Raw genomic sequence first — 21,421 nt, 5'->3', positions numbered from 1 at the left:
AAAAAAAAAAAAAAAATTAGCTGGGTAAGCTGGTGCGTGCCTGTAGTCCCAGCTACTTGGGAGGCTGAGGCAGGAGAATCGCTCAAATCCGGGGGAGGTTGTAGTGAACAGAGATCGCGACACTGCACTCCAGCCTGGTGACAGAGCGGGACTCTGTCTCAAAAGAAAAAAACTCCTGTAAAGCGGCTCTGAGGGACTTGGCCGTCATTTGTGTTGCATGGTCACAGAAATGTCTACTGAATACTTACCTGCCAGCCTGTGAGGAATGGTGAGGTCTCCAGTGAGAAAGGAGGTAGGTATGGCTCCTGCCTTCATGAAGCTTCTTTCCAGAGGTGGAGTTTAAACCAGGGCACCCCAGGGTCCACCTTCATGAACCCTCAAAGGAATATGTTCTACAGGACTATGAGGTCAGGCTGGCCTGCATGAAAATGCAACTGTTTTACTTCTTAGCCACGTGAACAGAAGAACTGGGAGCTTCTCTGCGCCTATCTTCCTATGCTAACAGTTGCTGGGAGGATGAGCACAGTAGGTGTGGCTGATTAATAAATAGAGGTTTTGTTTTCTTAAAAGCAGAGTAGGCTGGGCACAGTGTCTTACATCTGTAATCTCAACACTTTGGGAGGCTGAGGTGGGCAGATCACCTGAGGTCAGCCTGGCCAAAATGGTGAAACCCTGTCTCTACTAAAAATACAAAAATTAGTTGGGCCTGGTGACGGGCGCCTGTAATCCCAGCTACTCAGGTGGCTACTCGCTTGAACCCAGAGGGCAAAGGCTGCAGTGAGCCGAGATACTGCCACTGCACTCCAGCCTGGTCAACAGAGACTCCCATTTCCAAAAAAAAAAAAAAAAAAAGCAAACTGCCTAGAACAGTCCTGCCACTGCCTGATGATGGAAACGTGCTGTATTGGCACTGTCCAATAGTAGGACAGCCACCAGTCACTTGAATACTTGAAATGTGGCTAGTGAAACCGAGGCACTACATTTTTGTTATTTTTTGAGACAGAGTCTCACTCTGTTGCCCAGACTGCAGTGCAGTGGCGTGATGTTGGCTCACTGCTACCTCTGCCTCCCGAGTTCAAGTGATTCTCCCACCTCAGCCTCCTGAGTAGCTGGGATTACAGACACCCACCACCACGCTGGGCTAACGTTTGTATTTTTAGTAGAGATGGGGTTTCACCATGTTCGCCAGGCTTGTCTTGAACTCCTAACCTCAGGTAATCAACCCACCTCGGCCTCCCAAAGTGCTGGTATTACAAGCGTGAGCCACCGTGCTGGGCCAATTTTTATTTAAATGAAAAAAGCTCCAGTGTTTAGTGGGTAACTGTATCAGACAATGTGGGTCTACAGGCCTTCCAGATTGAGGCTGAGGCAGATAATATAGGGAACCAGAAAGAGATGCTGGGAGAGCTGAAGGGACAGGGGCTGCAGAAACAAGGCTGGATTGGAGGCAGACAAGCTCAGAAGGACGAGGGACGGCAGGTGCAGGTGGTACAAGGCAGCGGGTGCTCCCACTAATTTTCAAGTAGGAGGAAGAAAGGAGGAAATACCTTAGGATGTTGGCTAAGTGAAGGTCACATATCATATGACTGTATTTTAACGAAATGTCCAGAACCGGCAAAGGTACAGACAGAAGTAGATTCATGGTTACTAGGAGATGGGAAAGAGAGTGAGGGAGGGGATGGGGAGTGACTGCTAATGAGTATAATGAGTACAGGGTGCTGAAAATGTTCTAAAATTAGGCTGCATTAATGGTTGCACAACTTTAAAACCCAGTGAATGGTATGCTTGAAGTGGATGAGTTGTGCTGTGTGTGAATTATATCTCAATAAATCTGTTTATTATTATTTTGAGACAGGGTCTCGGTCTTACTTTGCTCCCCAGGCTGGAGTGCAGGGGTGCAAACTTGGCTCACAACCACCTCTGCCTCGTGGGTTCAAGCAATTCTTGTGTCTCAGCCTCCTGAGTACCTGGGATTACAGGCATGTGCCACCATGCCTGGTTAATTTTTTAATTTTTAGTAGAGAAGGTGTTCTGCCATATTGGCCAGGTTGGTCTTTAACTCCTGGCCTCAAGTGATCTGCTGGCCTCTTTCAAGGTGCTGGAATTTCAAGCATGAGCCACCACGCTGTGCAATAAAGCTGTTTAAATACAACCCAAATTTGCCGGGCGAGGCGGCTCACGCCTGTAATCCCAGCACTTTGGGAGGCTGAGGCGGATGATCACCTGAGGTCAGTAGTTCAAGACCAGCCTGGTCAATATGGTGAAACCGTTTCTACTAAAAAACAAACAAAAAATTAAATACAACCCAAATCTCAAGAGGCTTCAGATTAGTAGAACCCACCCTCACTAATGAAAAAACCTTGGGTAGGGCAGCCCAAGACCTGGCCAAGGCAAGTGTCACGGACTGTGAGAAGGCCCTTCCTGGTTGAGAGTGCTCAATATCCCATCCCAAGACTGCTTTCAAGTTTATTTTTGTGATGAAATCTCACTCCGTCTCCCAGACTGGAGTGTAGCGGCATGATCTTGGCTTATTGCAAACTCTATCTCCCAGGTTCAAGAGATTCTCCTGCCTCAGCCTCCCGAGTGGCTGGGATTACAGGTGCCTGCTGGCATGCCTGGCTAATTTTTATATTTTTGATAGGGACGGGTTTTCACCATGTTATTAGCAAGACTGGTCTCGAACTCCTGATCCGCCTGCCTCAGCCTCCCAAGTGTTGGGATTACAGGCATGAGCCACCGTGCCTAATCTGCTTCGATTTTTTTAAAAAAACAAGAGCCTACCCTCTAGATGGAGCCTTAACCCAGTACAGAGAAAGTCAATGAATGCGAATGAAATTAAACACCAGATGGTGGGGGTTGGAAAGGTCTCCTGAGAGGGAAGGAAAATGCTGGAAGGCAGAAGGAGCAAGGCAAGGCCACTTCCGATTATCTCCTGAAGGGAAATATTATCAGACATGAGTTTGACATTCCCTGAGGTGCAGGAACCACCTGGTGTTTAACAGCCGGCCTGGTGGCTTTTCCTCATCAGGGACTGAGCTGCTCAGGTAAGCACAGTACACGAGCACTAGGGAAGCTGTGTGCTGACCGAGAAAGTCAGTGCAGCAGTGCCTCTACCAACCAGATCCACAGGAATGTGGCAAAAAAGCAGGTGTGGAGCAAGCTACAGAAGGATGAAGAGGTTTTCAAAGAATACAAAACAATGGCCGGGCAAGATGGCACACGTCTGTAATCCCATCACTTTGGGAGGACACGGTGGGTGATCAACTTGAGGCCAGGAGTTTGAGATCAGTCTGGTTAACATGGTGAAACCCCGTCTCTATTAAAAATACAAAAAATTAGTCAGCTGTGGTGGGGCACAACCTGAGGCTGAGGCAAGGGAGTTGCCTGAGCGAGCCTGGGCGGTGGAGGTTACAGTGAGCCGAGTGTGCTACTGCACTCCAGCCTAGCTGATAGAGCAAGACTCTGTCTCAAAACAAGACCAAACTTAACAAAACACAAAATGAAGATACAGCTTTATTATTATAATATGCCAAAGCATAAACTTTTTAAAAAGGCTGCAACAGTACTGGACATACTCCCTTTTTTAGGTTAATTTTAAAAAGAAGCAACAGCCTTTAGGCATGAAGTTGAATTGAAAGATGCTCAGGTTGTACTTAAAAGGCCCAGAAAGAGTCTGAGGAGGAAGCCTCTGCTTCTCTACCCTTGCCCTCCACTACACCGATTTCCCCAAGTGTGAAATGCAAAACTCACTGAGAAGGCACTCAATGGCCATTTTATATACCAATGGTTATAAATATATTTGTGTGTGGTTTGTGTATTTTTGGAGACAGGGTCTCTCTCACTCAGTCACCTATGCTGAAGCCCAGTGGCATGATCACAGCTCACTGCAGCCTGGACCTCCTGGGCTCAAGCAATATTCCCACCTTTGCCTCCCAAGTGGCTGGGACCACAGGTGCATGCCACAATGCCTGGCTAATTTTATTTTTTGTTGAGACAGGATCTCACTCTGTTGTCCAGGCTGGTCTCAATTGCTCCTCCCGCCTCGGCCTCCCAAAGTGTTGGGATTACAGGTGTGAGCCACTGAGACCCGCTAATGTGTATTTTAAATGTAATAATTATACCAAATTTATTTCACAAATATCAGTGGATCAGAATGAAGCTGAAAAAAGTACATTTCAAGTTGATTCACAAAATTAGGTGGTAACGGAGCCGGGCATGGTGGCTCACGCCTGTAATCCCAGCACTTGGGGAGGCTAAGGCAGGCAGATTGCTTGAGCCCAGGAATTCAAGACCAGCCTGGGCAACATGGCGACACCTGTCTCTACAAAAAAATACAAAAATTAGCTAGGCGTGATGGCATATGCCTGTAAGTCCCAGCTATTCAGGAAGCTGAAGTGGGAAGATCATCTGAGCCTGGGGCGGCTGAGGCTGTTGTGAGCAATGACTGTGCCACTGTATGCCAGTCGGGGTGGCAGAGTGAGACCCTTTCTCAAAAATAATAAAAAATTAGCTGTTGATGATTACAGAAGCATTGTGAATGTGTTTAATGGCAGTAAATTATAAAATCATAGGGAGTATATATTCAGGGCAACTTGAATCTATATTCCAAAGTAAAACAAAATTTTTAGAAATTATACTTAAAAGTGATTAAAATGGCAAATTTGATTTTGCAACAATAAAAACAAATGACACCAGGTAAACAGTGGTTGAGCTGGTCCCAGGTTTAGTGAGGTGAGAGTCTGGAAAGGAATGCCTTTTGGGAGTCACCCCTCCCCACAGGCAACAGTGCCCTGCAGGAGCCTGCTGACACACCAGTTACCAGTGAACCTCTCAAACACCAGAACGGCCACTTTAAGGAGCTGCAGTGAGTCACCTCCCAGGGGAGCCACAAAAGCCATGGGTCCTCTAAGCTCCTCTCACTGGGGCCTAGAGGACAGAGAGCAATCATCTGTGATGAGACACAGGTTAACTACTGCACATTTATTGGCTTTTGAATTTTTTTTTTTTTAAAAAGACGGGGTTTCACCATGTTGGTCAGGGTGGTCTTGAACTCCTGACCTCAGGTGATCCGCCTGCCTTGGCCTCCAAAGTGCTTGGATTATAGGCATGAGCCACCATGCCCAGCCCGGCTTTTGAATTCTGTTTCGTAGTGCTTAGGAGAAATGGCTCAGGAGTTGGGCAACCTGGTTTGATTCCCAGTGCACACCACTTTCTAGTAGGCAACCCAATTTCTTTTAACCTGTTTGCTCATCTGAAAATGAGGATGGGAACACTAGGTACTTCCCAGGGATAATATAAACACTGGAACATGTAGTGGATATCACGTGTATCCTGAACGCCTGATTGTGGTAAACAATCAACATTAGCTAGGATAATTATTTGCATATAGGTTCTTATTTTTAAACACTTTTAATGAATAAAAATGGGGACATGAACAAAGAAACACTCAAATGCAGAACTTGGCAGACAAAATCTTCTCAAAACCCCAAGCTGCCCCTTCTTTTTGGGGACAAGTAGACAGCAAACAGAATCCAGTCTGGGAGACACTTGGCTAAACCAAGTATGGGGCTTCTTTACTGCCTGAATTCAGGGAGCAGCCAAGAACAGAAGCTCAAAAACTAAGGTTGGCAGAAAAGTTCAAATGTTTCCATTAAAAAAAAAAAGTTTCCATATAAGTAGGAATCCTGGAGAATACAAAAAGACAGGGAAAGTGGTTTTCTGGGGAGAAATTATACTTTCCTTCAGGATGCACACCTTCAGGTGTATCAAAATGAAGTCTTACAGGCACCCACACTCCTTCTTCAGGAACACGGCAACCCTACCCGCTCCAAGGGCCCACCGCCCACCCCAACAATCAGTAACTCTGAAGACATCAGTTCTTCTCAAACAGTTTAATAGCAAATAAACAAAGGAAGGTACCACACTTGGCAGATACAAAATGACTTTTTGTCCGTGTGTCTGTGCAATTAAAACAGATTTAGGTTCCCCATTGGGACAAAAGGAAAAACACACAAAAAAAGGAAGGAGATTCCTTTGAAACACATACTCCCTTGCTCCAAACTTGTAACAATTTTTTTTCTTTTTAAATTCACTACACAAACTCTGTGATTAGGTTAAGAAAAGCGATAAGGGCTCTTCTTGCCTTTTTTTTTTTTTTTAAACCATTAAAGTAAAATCCATAATTTTCTACAGAGTACAACACAAGTTCACACAAAAAAGACATTTTCTTCGCAAATCAAAACAGAAAAGAAAGGAAAAGCTCAAACAAGGTAAAGGAAAAGCATTTCTACGGCTGAATCACGACTGAGTTGATTGAATCCCGTTGTTGCTGCAGAACAGACTGTGCGTTTGGTCATAGTGGCAATTTTTTTTTCTCTTCACATTGTGAAATCACTTTACATTGTTTTCTAGTAGAAAAGGCAAAAAACTGTACAAAACCCCTAGTGTTAAATACAACGTTTGTACCAATAAAAAACTCACACAGGTTTGTCTCCAAAATGTAAAGTTTCTTTTTTTTTTTCTTTTTAAATTATTCACAAAAAGCAGCTGGAAATCAGAAAGGCAGCTGCCGCTCCAGGGTCTCAAATCCATTAAAACCACCACAGAACAATTAAAACAATCAGAGAGAAAAGGAAAAGGAAACAACGTCCAACATTTGGCATTTGGTTTTATCCACAGGTTTTCCCAGAGCTCCTCTTGGAATTGAAAGCAAAATATATTGGCAAACAGAGCTTCTCAATACGCAGGAAGGGGAGCCTCAGCGCCTCCTGCCAACAGAGGCGGCTCTGTGCAGTCAGACTGTGGGGCGCACAGCAGTCTCTCAGGCTGGGGTTTCTGGCCTCTTTCCATCCAATCACCCCTTCCAGGAAATTCAGCAGCCTACCAGACACTAAGCCTCCACCTGGCTGCCCGTTCCCCTAGGCAGAGTGGCCTTGGGCATAATACCAGGCAACCTGCCAGTCCCAGAGCAGAAACCCTGCTGGGATCCCTTCCTTCACCAATCTTGGCGTGGAGGATGCTCAACAGCGCTTCTACCCAGCCCCTAGCTACATCTCTCCACCCTTCCCTGGACAGTCCTACTTTGCAGCTCACCCACCCACCAGCAGCTTAGGTCTGGGTGGGATCTATCATCAGCTCCTCCCCCTGTAACCTCTTCCCTCCACAGATCCACCCTGTGACCTCTCCTCTCCTCGCCTCTCCCCCTCCACTCACATTCTTACTCAAGTCTCCAAGACCCTGAGGCTGGATGGTGCCACAAGAGAAGAGGGTCAGTTTCCCTCAGGGAACCAAAAAACTGGCTTGCCTGGCACCCAGGGACAGTAGCTGTTTGGCTCTTCACAGACCCAATTTAAAAAACAAATACCTGCCCTTTCCCCCTACCCCACTAGCTAAGTAAGAGCAGTGCGGGGTTGGCTGGTGCCCAGGGCTGTAAACAGTGTGAAGACTGTAGTATTGTGCTTGTCACCTAGGAAAAGCACCAGCAGGTGCATTGTCGCTTGGTGCGCATATGGCCTCCTACGGGTGGTTGGGAGCACCCTCCTTCCTCCGGGTGCCCACTGCCCCTAATGCGCTAAATAAGCCTCTTGCCCACCCGCTGCCACCTTCTGGGCTCTACCTCTGCTTCTTGTGTCTCTCCAGGCCCCCTTCCCACCCTCTCTGAGCAGAGCAGCCAGCCTCCTGGACGCCCGGCTGAGACCTGGAGGCCACACGAAGTGACAGTCTAAGTGCACAGGCAAACACTCTAAGGGCAATAGAGGAGAAAGTTGCCACTTCAAAATAAAACAATACAATCTTGAAAAAAATAATCAACCCTACAACAATTTAAAACAGCTTCTTTGAAACCCTTTTAAATCGGTCAGTTTTTGCACAAACTATAGAAAACAGAGAGGTGAAGGTGATATATACGAAGGTGTGAAGAAACAGCAGGAAACATGCAAAACTTGTTTTTTCTGGGCATAATCTTAGTAGGAAAGGAAAAAATCCAAAACAAAAACACAAAAACAATACAAAAACAAAAACAACAAAAAATCAAAGCATCACATTTTGCTGTGGAGACTGTAGGAACAAGCATGGGGCTGAGGGGAAGGGGCAAGCGGGATCCAGGGCTCCCCGCAGAGTCGCTCCAGGGAAGAACAACAAAAGAAAAAGGGCTGGCTGGGGCCCAAACTGCAGCCTGCAGTCAAAAAGGAAGAAAGGGGGTTCAGGTGCTTTCTGCAGCTGAGAACTCAGAAGAAAAACAAAAGAAAGAACAATACATGCGGTCTCCTCAAGCCCCACAGACTATATCAGCAAAATGTGCTCAGGAGCCTCAAAGGTTTTAGTGACATCTTTTATTTCATTGTTTACTTCAAAGTTGTCTTTAAAACTAAGCACACAGAGAAACAAAGCCTAGAAACGGACTGGCTGTGTGTTCACAGAAATACAAACACCACGCGGTATGTGCTAGTAGGGCTGCTCTGAAGACAATTACAAAGAATTGGAATCACAAAATCAAGTGGTTATTTTATGAAGTTCTAGAAAAATAGATTTTTTTATATTCAAATGCAAGTTTAAATATTTCCCCTTCAGCAGTCGTTCTAGCAAAACCAATTTGGCAGCACAAAAGGGAAAAAAAAAGGAAAGAAAAAAAAAACGAAGAAAGAAACAAACATAATAAAAATACACGTCAGCATCAAAGGTCAACACAAGGTCAAAGGTGAGAGTTCAAGCATCAGAGAAGCTGAAGAGACAGGGATTTGGACGATGTACTTGACGCCACATCGACATGCTTTAGGCACAACGATGAACAAACGGCAGGAATCTAGAAAAAAAAACAAACCAGAAAGAGGGAGACCCACTGAGTTACACAGAGCAATACATCCAAACAAAGAGAGAGAGAACAGAACACTCACTGTGTGTACAGCCCTGAAATGAGGTGGGCGGGCAGGGGTTGGGTAATGACAGGGAACTTTTGCACATGCTAACAATGGACACAGGGAAAAGTCAAAAAGGACATGGAGGACATCAAGAACACATCTAATTGCCAGAGACAGAAGGGAACCTAAGGCTTGGATTTTCCCTGAAGTGCCCAACTCCTAAGAAAAGAAGGTCTCTGGGGGAGCAGAGCCTCAGCCTCTCTCCCCACTCCCTGGTCACAACCCAAGGAGAAGCAGAAGATGCTGGCTGGGGTGGGGAAAATTTTTCAGGGAAGAGGGCCAGAATTTCTGCTCAATCCTATGGGGATGGCCCTTTGTTCCCAGAAATCCAAGCTCTTAGCTTCCACCCAGGCCCTGGCCACTCAAGTGGAACCCAGGAGACAGTGGTCTGGCTGCATTCAAGGCAAATCAATTTCATGATGTAACCCGAGTAAGAAACAAAACTACAGCAGAAAACACATTGTAAGTGAAACCTTCACACAACAGAAAAAGATTGCTTAAGACTTGACTGCGAGTCTCCACTCTCTGAGCTGAGCCCTTTCACACGTGAGAGTTGTAGGGGAGCAGCTTCTTCACAAAACCATCTTTGGCCTGGGGAAAGAACTGTGCTCAAGGGCAGTGCTACTGCTGTGCTAACTCACTGGGCAGGGGGAGGAAATAAGAGAGAAGTGCATGGTCTCACCAGCTGGCTGCTCGAGCAGCCCAGGCCCCTGCTGGGGCAAGTCTTCCTTTTAGAAAAGAGAACCCAACAGCAGGTATGAAGCCTTGGGGTCTGGTATCAAAGGTGGGTGGATTGTACCTTGGCCTCTTATGTCATTAGGAAAGGGGTTTCATAAGGTCCCAGAGCCCAGGACAAATCCATGGACAAATAATAGTGAGGTGGGGGAAGGCGGAGAGAAGAGGGGGCTGTGGGGAGGGAGTGGAGTTCTGGCTGAGGAGGAAGACAGAACAGAAGGCTAGGGAGCACAGCGCCGGCAGCACCCTGTGGAGCACAGCTCTCTCCTCTGCCAATTCACAGCATTAACACCTTCCCCTTGGGCAGGTTAGCTGGGCTGCAAACGGGCCACAGAAAGTCAGTAGTTTCAATCATACACAGCACCCTGTGTGTACAACAATCACATTCTGGATTCTACAAAATCCTGGCCTTTTCCAGAGATATAATTTAGGTAATAAATATTCTCCACCCCGGAGCTGTATAAAACTTCTATAAAAATAGAAACGACATTCTTGGTTCCAGCCGGTTGGGATTCAGAACAGCGCCTCCCCAACCTAGCATTTTTTTTCTTTTTTTTTTTTTTGTTTTCTTTTTTCTTTTTTATTTTTATTTTTTGCATTTATTTAAAAAATCCCATCATGACCCTGGAAGCCTTTAGAACAGTTTTATCCTTTGAAACACAGGACACATTTCTCCCAGTGCGCAGAATTCAAGTTTACGTGGTTCAGCTTAAGAAGTGTATGTTTCACGTTTCTTAGAGGACAACAGACCCAAGTTATCACTATGAGAAAGGAACAGCTGTCCCAGCTTCAATGGGATAATCCAACACCACCAGCTACCTGTACAACAGCAAGATGGTCAATCCCTGTCTTCTACCCACAGGGACAGCATGACAAGGAGAGAGCCCCCATCTGACTTAATAGCAAACCAACCCCTTTATTCTTATCTCTGCTGCTAGGGGTCAAGACTGGTATTTGTGAGGTTTCAGATTCCAGAGACCCAGGGATCCCATCCCTGGCAGTGGCTATAGTCATATCTTAACAGGGCCACCTCTGCCCAGGTGTACATTCCCAACAGCATGTCGTTCCCGGCTCTCTACCCCCACAGCACTTCTTGGAGCAGAGGCAGAGCCCCGAAGCTGTGTGGGTCACAGGCAAGAGCTGAAGTGAGACCTGCGGGAGGCAGCAGGGAGCTAACTGTAGCACGAGGACAAAAATGAACACGGTAATACTGAGGTAAATGAACACTCAACTCATGTGGAGGCTGTAAACGTCCTGATGTCACCTCTGCCTCAAGAGCAGAAAATGTGACTGGAGTGGTTACAGGAGGGGCCTGCCAGACCTCTGTGGGAATACTACATCTGGGACACCTCAAAGAGGCAAGGGAGGATTTCTGGCCACGGCAAATGCAGCATTCTGGCTTACAGGGATCCTTCTGCTTCAAGTACAACAAGAAACAAGCTCCTCCTCCCCCACCTAGATGGCACTGATCACTCTGCCCAGAAGTGGTACCTACCCACTTCAGCAAGAACTGCAAGCCCTTCTTGGATTTGCCCTCATGAGAAAATTGTGGCTTGGGATTGAGGTGACATTCCTTGCTGTGGTGAACTGCAAGGAAGGGAACCAGGCAATGTATTCCATAGAGGCCTTCTTTAAAGAGACCTTTTGGAAATGGGCCATGGTCTAATTTCGTGCTGAAATAAACTAAAATGACCTCTTTGGCTGCTTCTCCCAAACTGCCACCAGCCAGGTTGGGCCAATCCAATACCGACTGCTGGCTGGGGGAGCTGGTAATGGGTGATGCCGCCCTGCTTTTTGCGTATGTCAGGCTAACAGGTGCTTTATTTCCAGAGAATTGTTAATGCCCTTTTTTGAAAAGAGCAGCAGAAATTCTGGACAAGAATCTGAGATATCGGTGTCAAAAACTATTTCCCAGAAGGCAGCTGTGCAGGAGTTTGAGCCTCTGGTTGCCAGGCATTAGGTGTCTAGTCACTCCCACTGTCCTCCAAAGCCGCTCTGCTCCCCACAGCTCCAAGATGCCAGTTCTCATCCTACCCACCCTCACATTAAGGGAGGTTCTGGGGGTCACTTTTTTGTTCCACTCAGTCCTCTTTCAGGGTGGTTTGGGGCAAATCCCAATCATTGTCTGTGTTAAATGTTTCCCTGTCCCCCTTCCCCAGGGTGGTTTGGTGTTGGTCCTTCTCAACACACACTGATTACAAACACAGCAAACTTTAAAAAAAAAAAAAAAAAAAAAAACAAAAAAAAAAACTCAGGATATGGCACCTAAACTCCAAAGTAAAACACTGGAAACCAAAGCACAAACTTGTCCTCTGTACGAAGCGAAACTCCCACAGAAGGCAGTAGCCGAGTCTTCAGGGCAAGCTGTGCCTGCGAGAGTGGCAGGGATCAGGGTCCAGGGCTATCAGCACACAGCCTCAGGGCTTCGAATCATTAAGGGTGCTCCTCCCCAACTTACCAGAAGACCCTCTCACTCCAGTCTTAGAGGGGAGCACGCTCAGTAGGGCTTGCTGTCATTCTTCGAACGTTTGAGCTGCACTTTAAGCCGCTTCATGCCAATCTGAAAGCCGTTCATGGACTGGATGGCAGCTTGAGCCGAAACAGGATTGTCGTAACTTACAAAACCTGTGTGTCCAAGCAGAAACCTAGGTGAGGGACATAATGAGGCAAGGAGATTCTCAGTCCTCCTTATGCAAGATACCTTACGTGCTTAATCTCAAACCCCAATTTTATTCAGCAGGCACAAGAAATCTGGAAATTATATCATATCAAAGAAATTAGGTTCCTAATAGTACCACTTAACATCTACGTGGTTAAGGGTTTTTTCTTTCTTTTTTTGATACAGGGTCTCACCCAGATTGGAGTACAGTGGTGTGACCATGGTTTACTGCAACCTTGGCCCCCTGGGCTCAGGTGATCCTCTCAGCTCAGCCTCTTGAGTAGCTGGGATCACAGGTACACACTACCATGCCTAACTAATTTATTGTAGCCACGAGGTCTATCTCTGTTGCTCACGCTGGTCTTGAACTCCTAGGCTCAAGCGATCCTCCTGCCTTGGCCTCTCAAAGTACTGGGATTTACAGGCACAAACCTGGACTGTTCTAAGGTGTTTTGCAAACCATTGCTGTATATTATTTTTCTCTCTGGAGCAACAGAGTGGGTAGGAATCCTTACCTCCACTACAGCAATGAGAAAACTGAAGCCCAAGAAGAGGTCATCTGACCTACCCATGGCCAAATTAAAACAGCCCAAACTCATATCCAGCTCTTTCTGCAGTTAGCTCTCCCTTTCTCAGCGGTAAAATACTAATCCCACCCTGACACCAGAGAGAAGCCAACATACCAAAACACTTGCTCAGGTTTGTCTGCTTGTCTATGAAAACCTTGGCAGACACGACATTCCCAAAGGGCATAAACATCTGCAGCAGGTCCTGATCGCCAAACTCCTGAGGCAGGTGGTAGATGAACAGGTTGGCTCCCTCTGGACCTTCAAAACACCCAGTCATTGGAAAGGTATCAGTATCAAACATGCTTGCCACCCTGCACCAGTGGTCTTTGATTTCTACCTATGTTAAAGCTGTCACAATCCCCAAAAATAGAGATTTATCTGGGGAACTAAACAGATTCTCTAAATACAAAGCAAGGAACCAAGGGGCAAACATTAAAATAGATTCCTTCCCTCACATTCAGCCAAGCTCCATCTCACTGAGGACGTGAGAATTCTACCTGCGGGAGGAGGGAGTGCTGGGATAATAAAGCAGGCCAACTTGTGTGTGGAGCAGAACAGAGACTGCAGGCTCACAGAGGAACACAGCAGAAAAAGGGGTTAGGAACAAACAGGTTTCCAAATAGTGCCTAGACACCACAGGGACAGCAAACAGACTGGCAGTTGCCAGAGGCAAGATGTAGACGCAGGGAATGACTACAGAGGGGCACAGGGAATTTCTAGGGGTGATGGAAATGTTCTAAATCTGTGGTGACGGTTGCAGGACTTGGTCTGTTTGTCAATACTCATATTGCCAAAATCAGTGAGTTTCATCATATGTATACTGGGCTTCAGTAAAAAGAAATTCTAGTTTTAAAAATGCACCCATAATTCACACTGAGCTTGAAAACAGAATACACATTCTTCGTGTGACTCAATGATTTTCCAACCAAAAAGTTTTATTACAATTGCAGTCCAACCATCCTCCAGCCACCCTGGCCTCGCTGTTTTTGTCACACACATCAGGGAACACTGCTGCCTTAGGGCTTCGGCACTTGCTGTTCCTATGCCCGTCACTCTTCTGTAGATTCAGGCATGGCTTGCTTCCTGACTTCCTTCAGTTCTCTGCTTAAATGTCAACTTAGAGAGACATTATCTGAGCATTCTGGATAAAATGCAGTGCCTCTGGCACTCCCTTTCTTCTCTGCTTGTCATTCTCCAGAGGATCATGCAACACCTCATGCTTTCATTTATTTATTGTCTGTATCCACAGTCTCCACTAAAATATTGGTTCACGCTACATTCTCCCACTACCATATCCCTAGGGGATATAAGTGTTTCCGAGTAGGTGAGGGGAGATGAACCAGGACTTCTTTCTGCTGTGGCAAGAGGACGCTCATCTCTTTCCCACATTAGTGCTTATACCAGCTCCTGGTTATAAAACGCCAGTCAAATCTGAGCATAAAGGTGTCAGCAGGACTTTCTATTCATATAAGTCACCTTCAGGCCTCTTTTTGGCTAGACAGTCTCTCCTAATTTTTTTCTCCTAAATTGAATACCATTTGTGTCAAACGACATACTTCCCACTCCATCAACTCATGGGCCAAACTCTGTCCCATCACCCCTCAGTTTGCCTTCAATCAGGACAAACATAAATCACAAAGTGAGGAAAATGCCAAATGATATACCTAAAAGGGACACTGAGACAGGAGACATCCAGACAGAAGATCCTCTGATAGATCTGTAATTCATAGAGAAGACTTTCTAACAAAAACAGATTCTTGTCAAATGTGTCAGATACGATAAGGTCAGTCTGTTCCTTCATCTAAAACCTGCAGCCCAGTCCCAAGAAGGCCCACAGAGGTTCTGATCTGAGCCACATCCAGAAAACATTTCAAAAGCAGATCTCACACTTCAGAGTTTCTCAGTCTACACTTGACCCTGTCAAAAAACAATAACAACAAAAGACACTGGTCTGACAACCTAGCTGCTTCCCTCGGCCTTTGCTCTTTCAGTTCTGGTAAAGAAGGAAGAATACCCCCATGCCTGACACTGATCTCCCTTTACACTCACCTTCCTTCTGGCTTCCAGCAGCACCAATACTCTGCTGTGTCAGAAGATTCTGGTTGTACAGAGTGGGGAGTGCAGCAGCAGCGTATTGCTGGATACCCGAGTAGGCCTGAGTGAGGGCCTCCATGGTGCTCCCGGTGCCATTGGAAAGGCCACTGCTACCCAGGCCACCATTTAAAGCCGCCATTCCTTGGTTGGAGGAAGAGAAAGATTAATATACAAGAAAGATTAAACTGATGCTAAAGACAAGTCCACTTAGGGACATCTAGAAGAGGGAAAACTCCCGAGTTCTCCCCTTCATCTCCCTCGTTTCTCCCTGAGGAGAAGAACCTATCTGACTGGTTAGATTTCAGGACATTCAGCGGGCCTTGCTAATGGAGACATTAAGAAATGCCATACCAGGGTGCGGTGCTCCCCATTACCTTTATCCAATCTGTGGAGTGACAGGCTCCATTTTCTATCTGGCTGTAATGCCACTTTCTCATACTGAGCTAGAATGTCATAAAAGAAGAGTCCCAGGACTATGAACTCAAAGGGGCACATATGATTTATGACAAGATGTGGGAGAACCCTACCATTAAAAGAGCAGCTAACAGGTACTGAGTACATTCTATGTGCCAGCCACTGTACTATGCGAGGTACTCAGCAGCACTTTATCTATGCTTTTTTTTTTTTTGGAGACAGAGTCTCACTCTGTCACCAAGGTTGGAGTTCAGTGGTGCAATCATAGCTCACTGCAACCTCAAGCTCCCAGGCTCAAGCAATCCTCCCAGCCTCAGCCTCCTAAGTAGCTGGGACTACAGGGCATGCACCACTATACCCAGCCAATTTTTATAAAGATGGAGGTCTCACTACATTGCTCAGGCTGGTCTGAACTCCTGACCTACAGTGATCCTCCTGCTTTGGCCTCCCAAACTGCTGGGATTATAGGTGTGAGCCACTGCACTTGGCCTTATTTAATTTTTAACAACCCTTCAAAGTATTCTATTATTCCCACTTCCAAGATGAGAAAATGTTCTTAGAAAGGTAGTCCAAAGTTAGAGCTAGCTAAGGGGCAGAGGTGGGATTTAACTTAGGCCTGATTCAAAATCCCATGATTGTTTTTAACTTCACTGGGCCACTGCAATAATTCCAGTGGTGCCCCTACCAGGGTTGTTTAAGATGTGCTATCTGCACAAAGAATGGTCTGATGACAGCCAGGGGCTGCCCCTTACCTGCCAAAGAGCCAACATTGAGGCCAGCCGTTGCTCCAGCTAATGTCTGCAGGGCTCCAAGTGAGGCTATGGGGTTGACAGAATTACTGCTGCTAGAGCTAGGTGAAGACCCTGCTATTAGAAATCCAGGAGTTAAAATTCAACCCATCACTTACATTGTCTTGTCAACAAGAACCAAACACAAGAAAGACTGACACTATCCAAGTATGCTATTTGCAAAGAGGTTTTCAGTTACTAATTCTAATAACTGTCCTTGCAGGGGACACAGAGACAAATAATGGCCACAGCACATTAAAAATCAGGAAGATTTCTCTGAAGTCCAGAAGATGACATTTGAAAATTTGTTGCTCGTAATCTGACCTCTCTGGAAACAGGTATTAACTACTTTCTCTCTCTGGACTCTGCCTTTAAACAGAAAGGATCTGTCCAAGGCACAGAATGACACACTGGGCCCTATTACATGCTTACCTGAACTGGTGAGCACGCTGAGGGGACTGCTGGATGTAGTGAGAGCATTGGTACCACTTGGTGTGTTCTGAGCTGCGCTAGCTGCAGCAGCTAGTGCAGCCAAATTCTGTAACTGCATTGCATTCAACCCTGCAACATCCAAAGCAAGGGATCAGCCAGCAAATAAGGGTGCCTCATAAATCCATTCCAGCAACGATAGCACACACTGGCAGAGGGCTGGTCCCTGACAAAGAGGAAATGTTCTAGACACTGTTACAAACAATATTACAGGGCTCCAAAAAAGATTCAGATATCACGCATTAAGAAACTTGAAACCATTTCCTCAGAGAAGAGATGTTAATTCAATAGCAAACCACCCCAAGCGTACATTAATAAAATGTGAGCAATTAGGAAACCAAGAAAAACTGACTACCATGGGGCCAGAACACAGGAGAACAATGCCAAAACCTATAACACAGGATGGGACTGCATCCAGGCCCCTCACTCACCCTTTACAGGGGATTTGCTCTCTGTAATGGAGGAGAACACACAGAAAATGTAGCAGAGACGCAAATGCCCAGGAGGAAACAAAGGAGAACACATGAGAGCAGCAATGAGACAAAGAATAAAGATACTTCCACTTGAATAGCAGATTCATCACCAGAAACAGGAGAGAGGAAAAAATCACTGAGTGAAAGACTTCCAAGTAGAGCCTAGGCAAGCAATACAGTTGAAAGAGGAAGAAGAAACCTAAACTGTGCTAACCATGTTGCAAACCATTTACCAGACAAAAGAGTGATGGAGTGAGGAGTGAGGGGTGAGGGGAGTGGAAAGAGTAAATGAGAATGAAAATATAACACAGGTTACAATCTAGCAACTTTCCAAAAATATAGCCAACTATAATTTCCCGAGACAAAGTGAATGGCTATCAGAAATTTTCCAACAGCAAAACGCAGTTCACTGAAGACTATGCCTTTCTCAAATGCATTTGGCCTAACCTAAATCCAATGCAGAGGGTGTAGGCACAGGCAGCTTTGGAGCTGCCCCATGGCCTCCCCCACCACCAACTCCTGATGGCCCCTGGCTCAGGTTTGTTGTGGTACTCCATTTAAGTTTTCTGTGTATGTTAATAGCAACAACAAAACAGGAATTCACCTAAGAAACAAGTATAAGACACATAGGTAAACTAACTGCCTGGGTTCTAGAAGTTTCAAGGTAGGCCATTTGCATGGAAGCCATCTTTGGCTTTTCGGCAGTCATTGGAAAAGTCACTTAATAATGGAGATAAAGAGTTCTTGCAGTTTTTTTCCCCTTATCAGAATGGCCTCAGTCTACAGAAGCCAAACAGCTCTTTTCCATATTCTTCTCCAACAGTGACCTAAAAGGTTAGGAGGCAGCAGATAACGTCAGAGCAATGTGGCATCAACTAGCAATAGAGCCACCGTATAGAGACAAGGCAACTGAGTCCTGGGACGTTCATCTTAGGTCAGGTTTACATAATGAGCAAAAAAATGTTTTCACAGAAACGATGCCAAACTCTCAAGACTGTTGTTAGCTGGGTCTGCTGGCCTGGGTGCTGCTGCTCCTCTGCAGTAGTGAAACACTTACCTCCCATTGGGTGGAGGCTGCTCAGGGTGTTGAGGTTCCCAGAGGAGGCAGTCTGCTGAAGGAGCTGCAAATAAAGCTAGACATTACACCAAAAAACAGAACAAGAGTGAGAGTGAGGGCTGGTTCTGCATCTGGGATAACTCTACAGCACAGCAAAGCGAGAGTGCAGAGGCCCCCAGAGAGAAGAAAGTCAAAGACAAGAACCCAAGCCAACACAACTGAAACATGAGGCTTATGACAGCACAGGACAAAACAACACAGCTAAAGCACTGGCCCAGAAGATAGTATGTTCACTGAGTACTGAGCCAAGCTCAAGTCCCTGGGCAGCAGAATTCAGCACAGCAGAGGACAGAAGTACAGCAATAAGCTAAACCTGAACAGCTGTACAGTCAACTGTGATTACTGTCTGCGAATGAATAACTGGCATTTCCAGTTCCCTTCTCACAAGTTCTCCTTAGTTAGGTCCACACATCCTACTCTGAAGATTGTTTCCATCTGGATAATCCAATTTCTACCTCACACAACTATTTTAAATATCAAATCTATGCATTTCAGAGTATTTCTTGGAGTTACCCTTTATTGTCACAATGGACCATACGACTAATAATCACTCCAGCTACACATCTATCTATCCAACCCAATTTTCTTCCTCCCCTCCAAGTTGGTCTTCACTGTTGCAGATGACCAAATGATTGATGAATTAGGCCATATCAGGTTCAGAGTACGTTCTCTTTCAATGATTGTCCCATGACAAAGTAGAGGGCCTGTCCCTGAGTTTATGGCATTAGTTTAATTTGGATACTGGCAAATCACAACCTTCGTCTAACCAGCTTGCTGAAAACCTTTGCTCCAACTAAACCCAATTATTATTCCTTATGGAAAATTGGTATTCTTGTACAGGATCCTTTTATTCAACCTGTTTTCTACTCCTATAAAAATCTGACCTGGTTCCTCTGTCTTGGCGAATCCTTTCAGGCTAGGGATCATGAATGAGTTTCAGAAGGTCTACAAATCTCCAGGAACAGAATGGGGAGAAAAAAATGCACCTATACATCCTTTTTTACCACTTCTCAAAGGGTAAAAAGATTAAAAACCATTCCTCCAGGACAGTAGAGCCTGGCTACTTCAAGTCCACATAGTCCAGACAGAAACTCATAATTAATGATGATGTTCTATCACACAGTCCATTAGCACCATGTCTACATTTTTTTTTCCTTTTTCTTTTTTTATTTTTCCACTCTTGTTGCCCAGGCTGTAGTGCAATGGCATGATCTCAGCTCACTGCAACCTCCGCCATCCGTGTTCAAGTGATTCTCCTGCCTCAGCCTCCTGAGTAGCTAAAATTAAAGGCATGCGCCACCACGCCCAGCTAATTTTGTATTTTTAGTAGAGACAGGGTTTCTCCACGTTGGTCAGGCTGGTTTCCAACTCTTGACCTCAGGTGATTTGCCAGCCTCAGCCTCCCAAAGTGCTGGCATTACAGGGGTGAGCCACCGTGCCCAGCCTTTTTCTTCTTAAACACCTTGGGCTATGGGTTCAGTTCCAACTGGTGGACTGTGAATACTGTACTTGGTCCCTCATTTCCCTCCAAATGAGATCAGCTCTTAGGAAGGGGACCATGTCTAACCAAAACAAAGAGAAAACAGCTCTCAACATATGCCATCATGTACTTGCTGCTAGTGGCAATTACAACAAAAAGGTTAATCTTCCCTAAAAAGGGGCCCCAAAACTCTCTATGAAAAGCAAATGCATAGCATGCAGACGATTTTCAAAGCATTATTATTTCTACAGACGATTAAAATATCTCTGAATTTTCTTAACATACAAGCAATGTTTCAGCACTAAGAAACAATTTATTCTGTGAAATGTAACCAAGTGCGTTGCCTTCATGCCTGTAATCCCAGCACTTTGGGAGGCCAAGACAGACAGATCACTTGAGGTCAGGAGTTTGAGACCAGCCTGGCCAACAAAGCAAAACCCTGTCTCTACTAAAAATACACAAATGAGCTGGTCACGATAGCACATGACTGTAATCCCAGCTACTTGGGAAGTGGAGGTTGCAGTGAGCAGAGATTGAGCCACTGTACTACAACCTGGACAACAGAGCGAGACTTCAACTCAAAAAGAAAAAAAAAAGCATACACACACACACACACACACACACACACACACGTGTGTGTGTATATATATATATAAACCACTTTCTACCTTTTCTTCAACTTCAGAGAAATACTAGGCACTTTCTTTTTTTGTTATGAGATGACGTCTCACTCTGTTGCCCAGGATGGAGTTCACGATCTCAGTTCACTGCAACTTCTGCCTCCCAATTTCAAGCAAATTCTCCTGCCTCAGCTTCTTGGGTCACTGGGATTACAGGTGCCTGCGACCACACCTAGCTAATTTTTTTTTTTTTTGCATTTTTAGTAGAAACGGGGTTTCCCCATGCGGCCAGGCTGGGCTCGAACTCTGGACCTCAGACAATCACCCGCCTCGGACTCCCAAAGTGCTGGGATTACAGGCGTGGGCCACTGTGCCAGGCCTAAACAGGGATTTCTTATAAGATATTAGAAATATGAAAACCACCAGAACTAAATTAACCAAAATTCAGTACTGTGAGACAGAAATCAGTGCCTTTTGTCTGTTTCCCTACAGAATGATACTTCAAAGAATGAGGAACGAATGACTCTACTAGCTATTCCTATGTGAATATTTTTGCATCATCCATACTAATCTAGTGGTTTCACCATTAACAGCTTGAGATGACCTTTTCCCTTTTTGATTCACAGATGGGTGGTGTCTTGTGTTGGCTGCAATTCTTTTCAGTTACCCTGTAACATATATTACAGACCTAGTAAATCTAAATCACAAATTGGAGCCAGACCTTCTTGTGAACTACAAGGCTTACAACAACAGAGAGATCAAATTAAAGGAACTCTATTTATAATGTGGTAAACTTGAATAGCACCTGTAATCCCAGCACTGTGAGAGACAGAAAAGGGTGGATCACCTGAGGTCATGAGTTCGAGACCAGCCTGGCCAACATAGTGAAAGCCCATCTCTACTAAAAATACAAAAATTAGCTGGGCGTGGTGTGTGTCTGTAGTCTTAGCTACTAGTTACTTGGGAGGCTGAGGCAGGAGAATCACTTGAACCCGGGAGGCAGAGGTTGCAGTGAGCCAAGATTGTGCCACTGCACTCCAGCCTGGGCAACAAAGTGAAGCTCCATCT

The 21,421-nt window shown here is 45.5% G+C and overlaps 1 protein-coding gene across 25 annotated transcripts in view; it reads right to left on the bottom strand.

Annotated features, from left to right (window-relative positions):
• Positions 1–400: 400 nt before the first annotated feature.
• CELF1 (CUGBP Elav-like family member 1) overlaps positions 401–21,421 on the bottom strand; it is a 107,339-nt gene continuing 86,318 nt past the window's right edge. For 5 of the 25 annotated variants that reach the window (XM_037738788.1, XM_037738776.1, XM_037738789.1 and 2 more), the window contains 6 exons: positions 18,194–18,269; positions 16,607–16,735; positions 16,139–16,252; positions 14,928–15,113; positions 12,993–13,136; positions 5,977–12,275 (listed from right to left, as the gene is read on the bottom strand). In XM_037738788.1, the coding sequence (XP_037594716.1) occupies positions 12,148–12,275; positions 12,993–13,136; positions 14,928–15,113; positions 16,139–16,252; positions 16,607–16,735; positions 18,194–18,269 (777 nt within the window). In that variant the 3' untranslated portion in view covers positions 5,977–12,147. Of the gene's footprint in view, positions 419–5,876; positions 12,276–12,992; positions 13,137–14,927; positions 15,114–16,138; positions 16,253–16,606; positions 16,736–18,193; positions 18,270–21,421 lie in introns of those variants that run through there. The other 20 variants (XM_037738779.1, XM_037738791.1, XM_037738780.1 and 17 more) reach the window with 13 other exon arrangements.

The sequence above is a fragment of the Cebus imitator genome, unplaced genomic scaffold (assembly GCF_001604975.1).
Source record: "Cebus imitator isolate Cc_AM_T3 unplaced genomic scaffold, Cebus_imitator-1.0 Scaffold58, whole genome shotgun sequence".
In the NCBI taxonomy this organism is placed as follows: Eukaryota; Metazoa; Chordata; class Mammalia; order Primates; family Cebidae; genus Cebus; species Cebus imitator.
The sequence above is the reverse complement of the archived record's forward strand: the minus strand, read 5'-3'. Positions and strand labels throughout refer to the sequence as shown.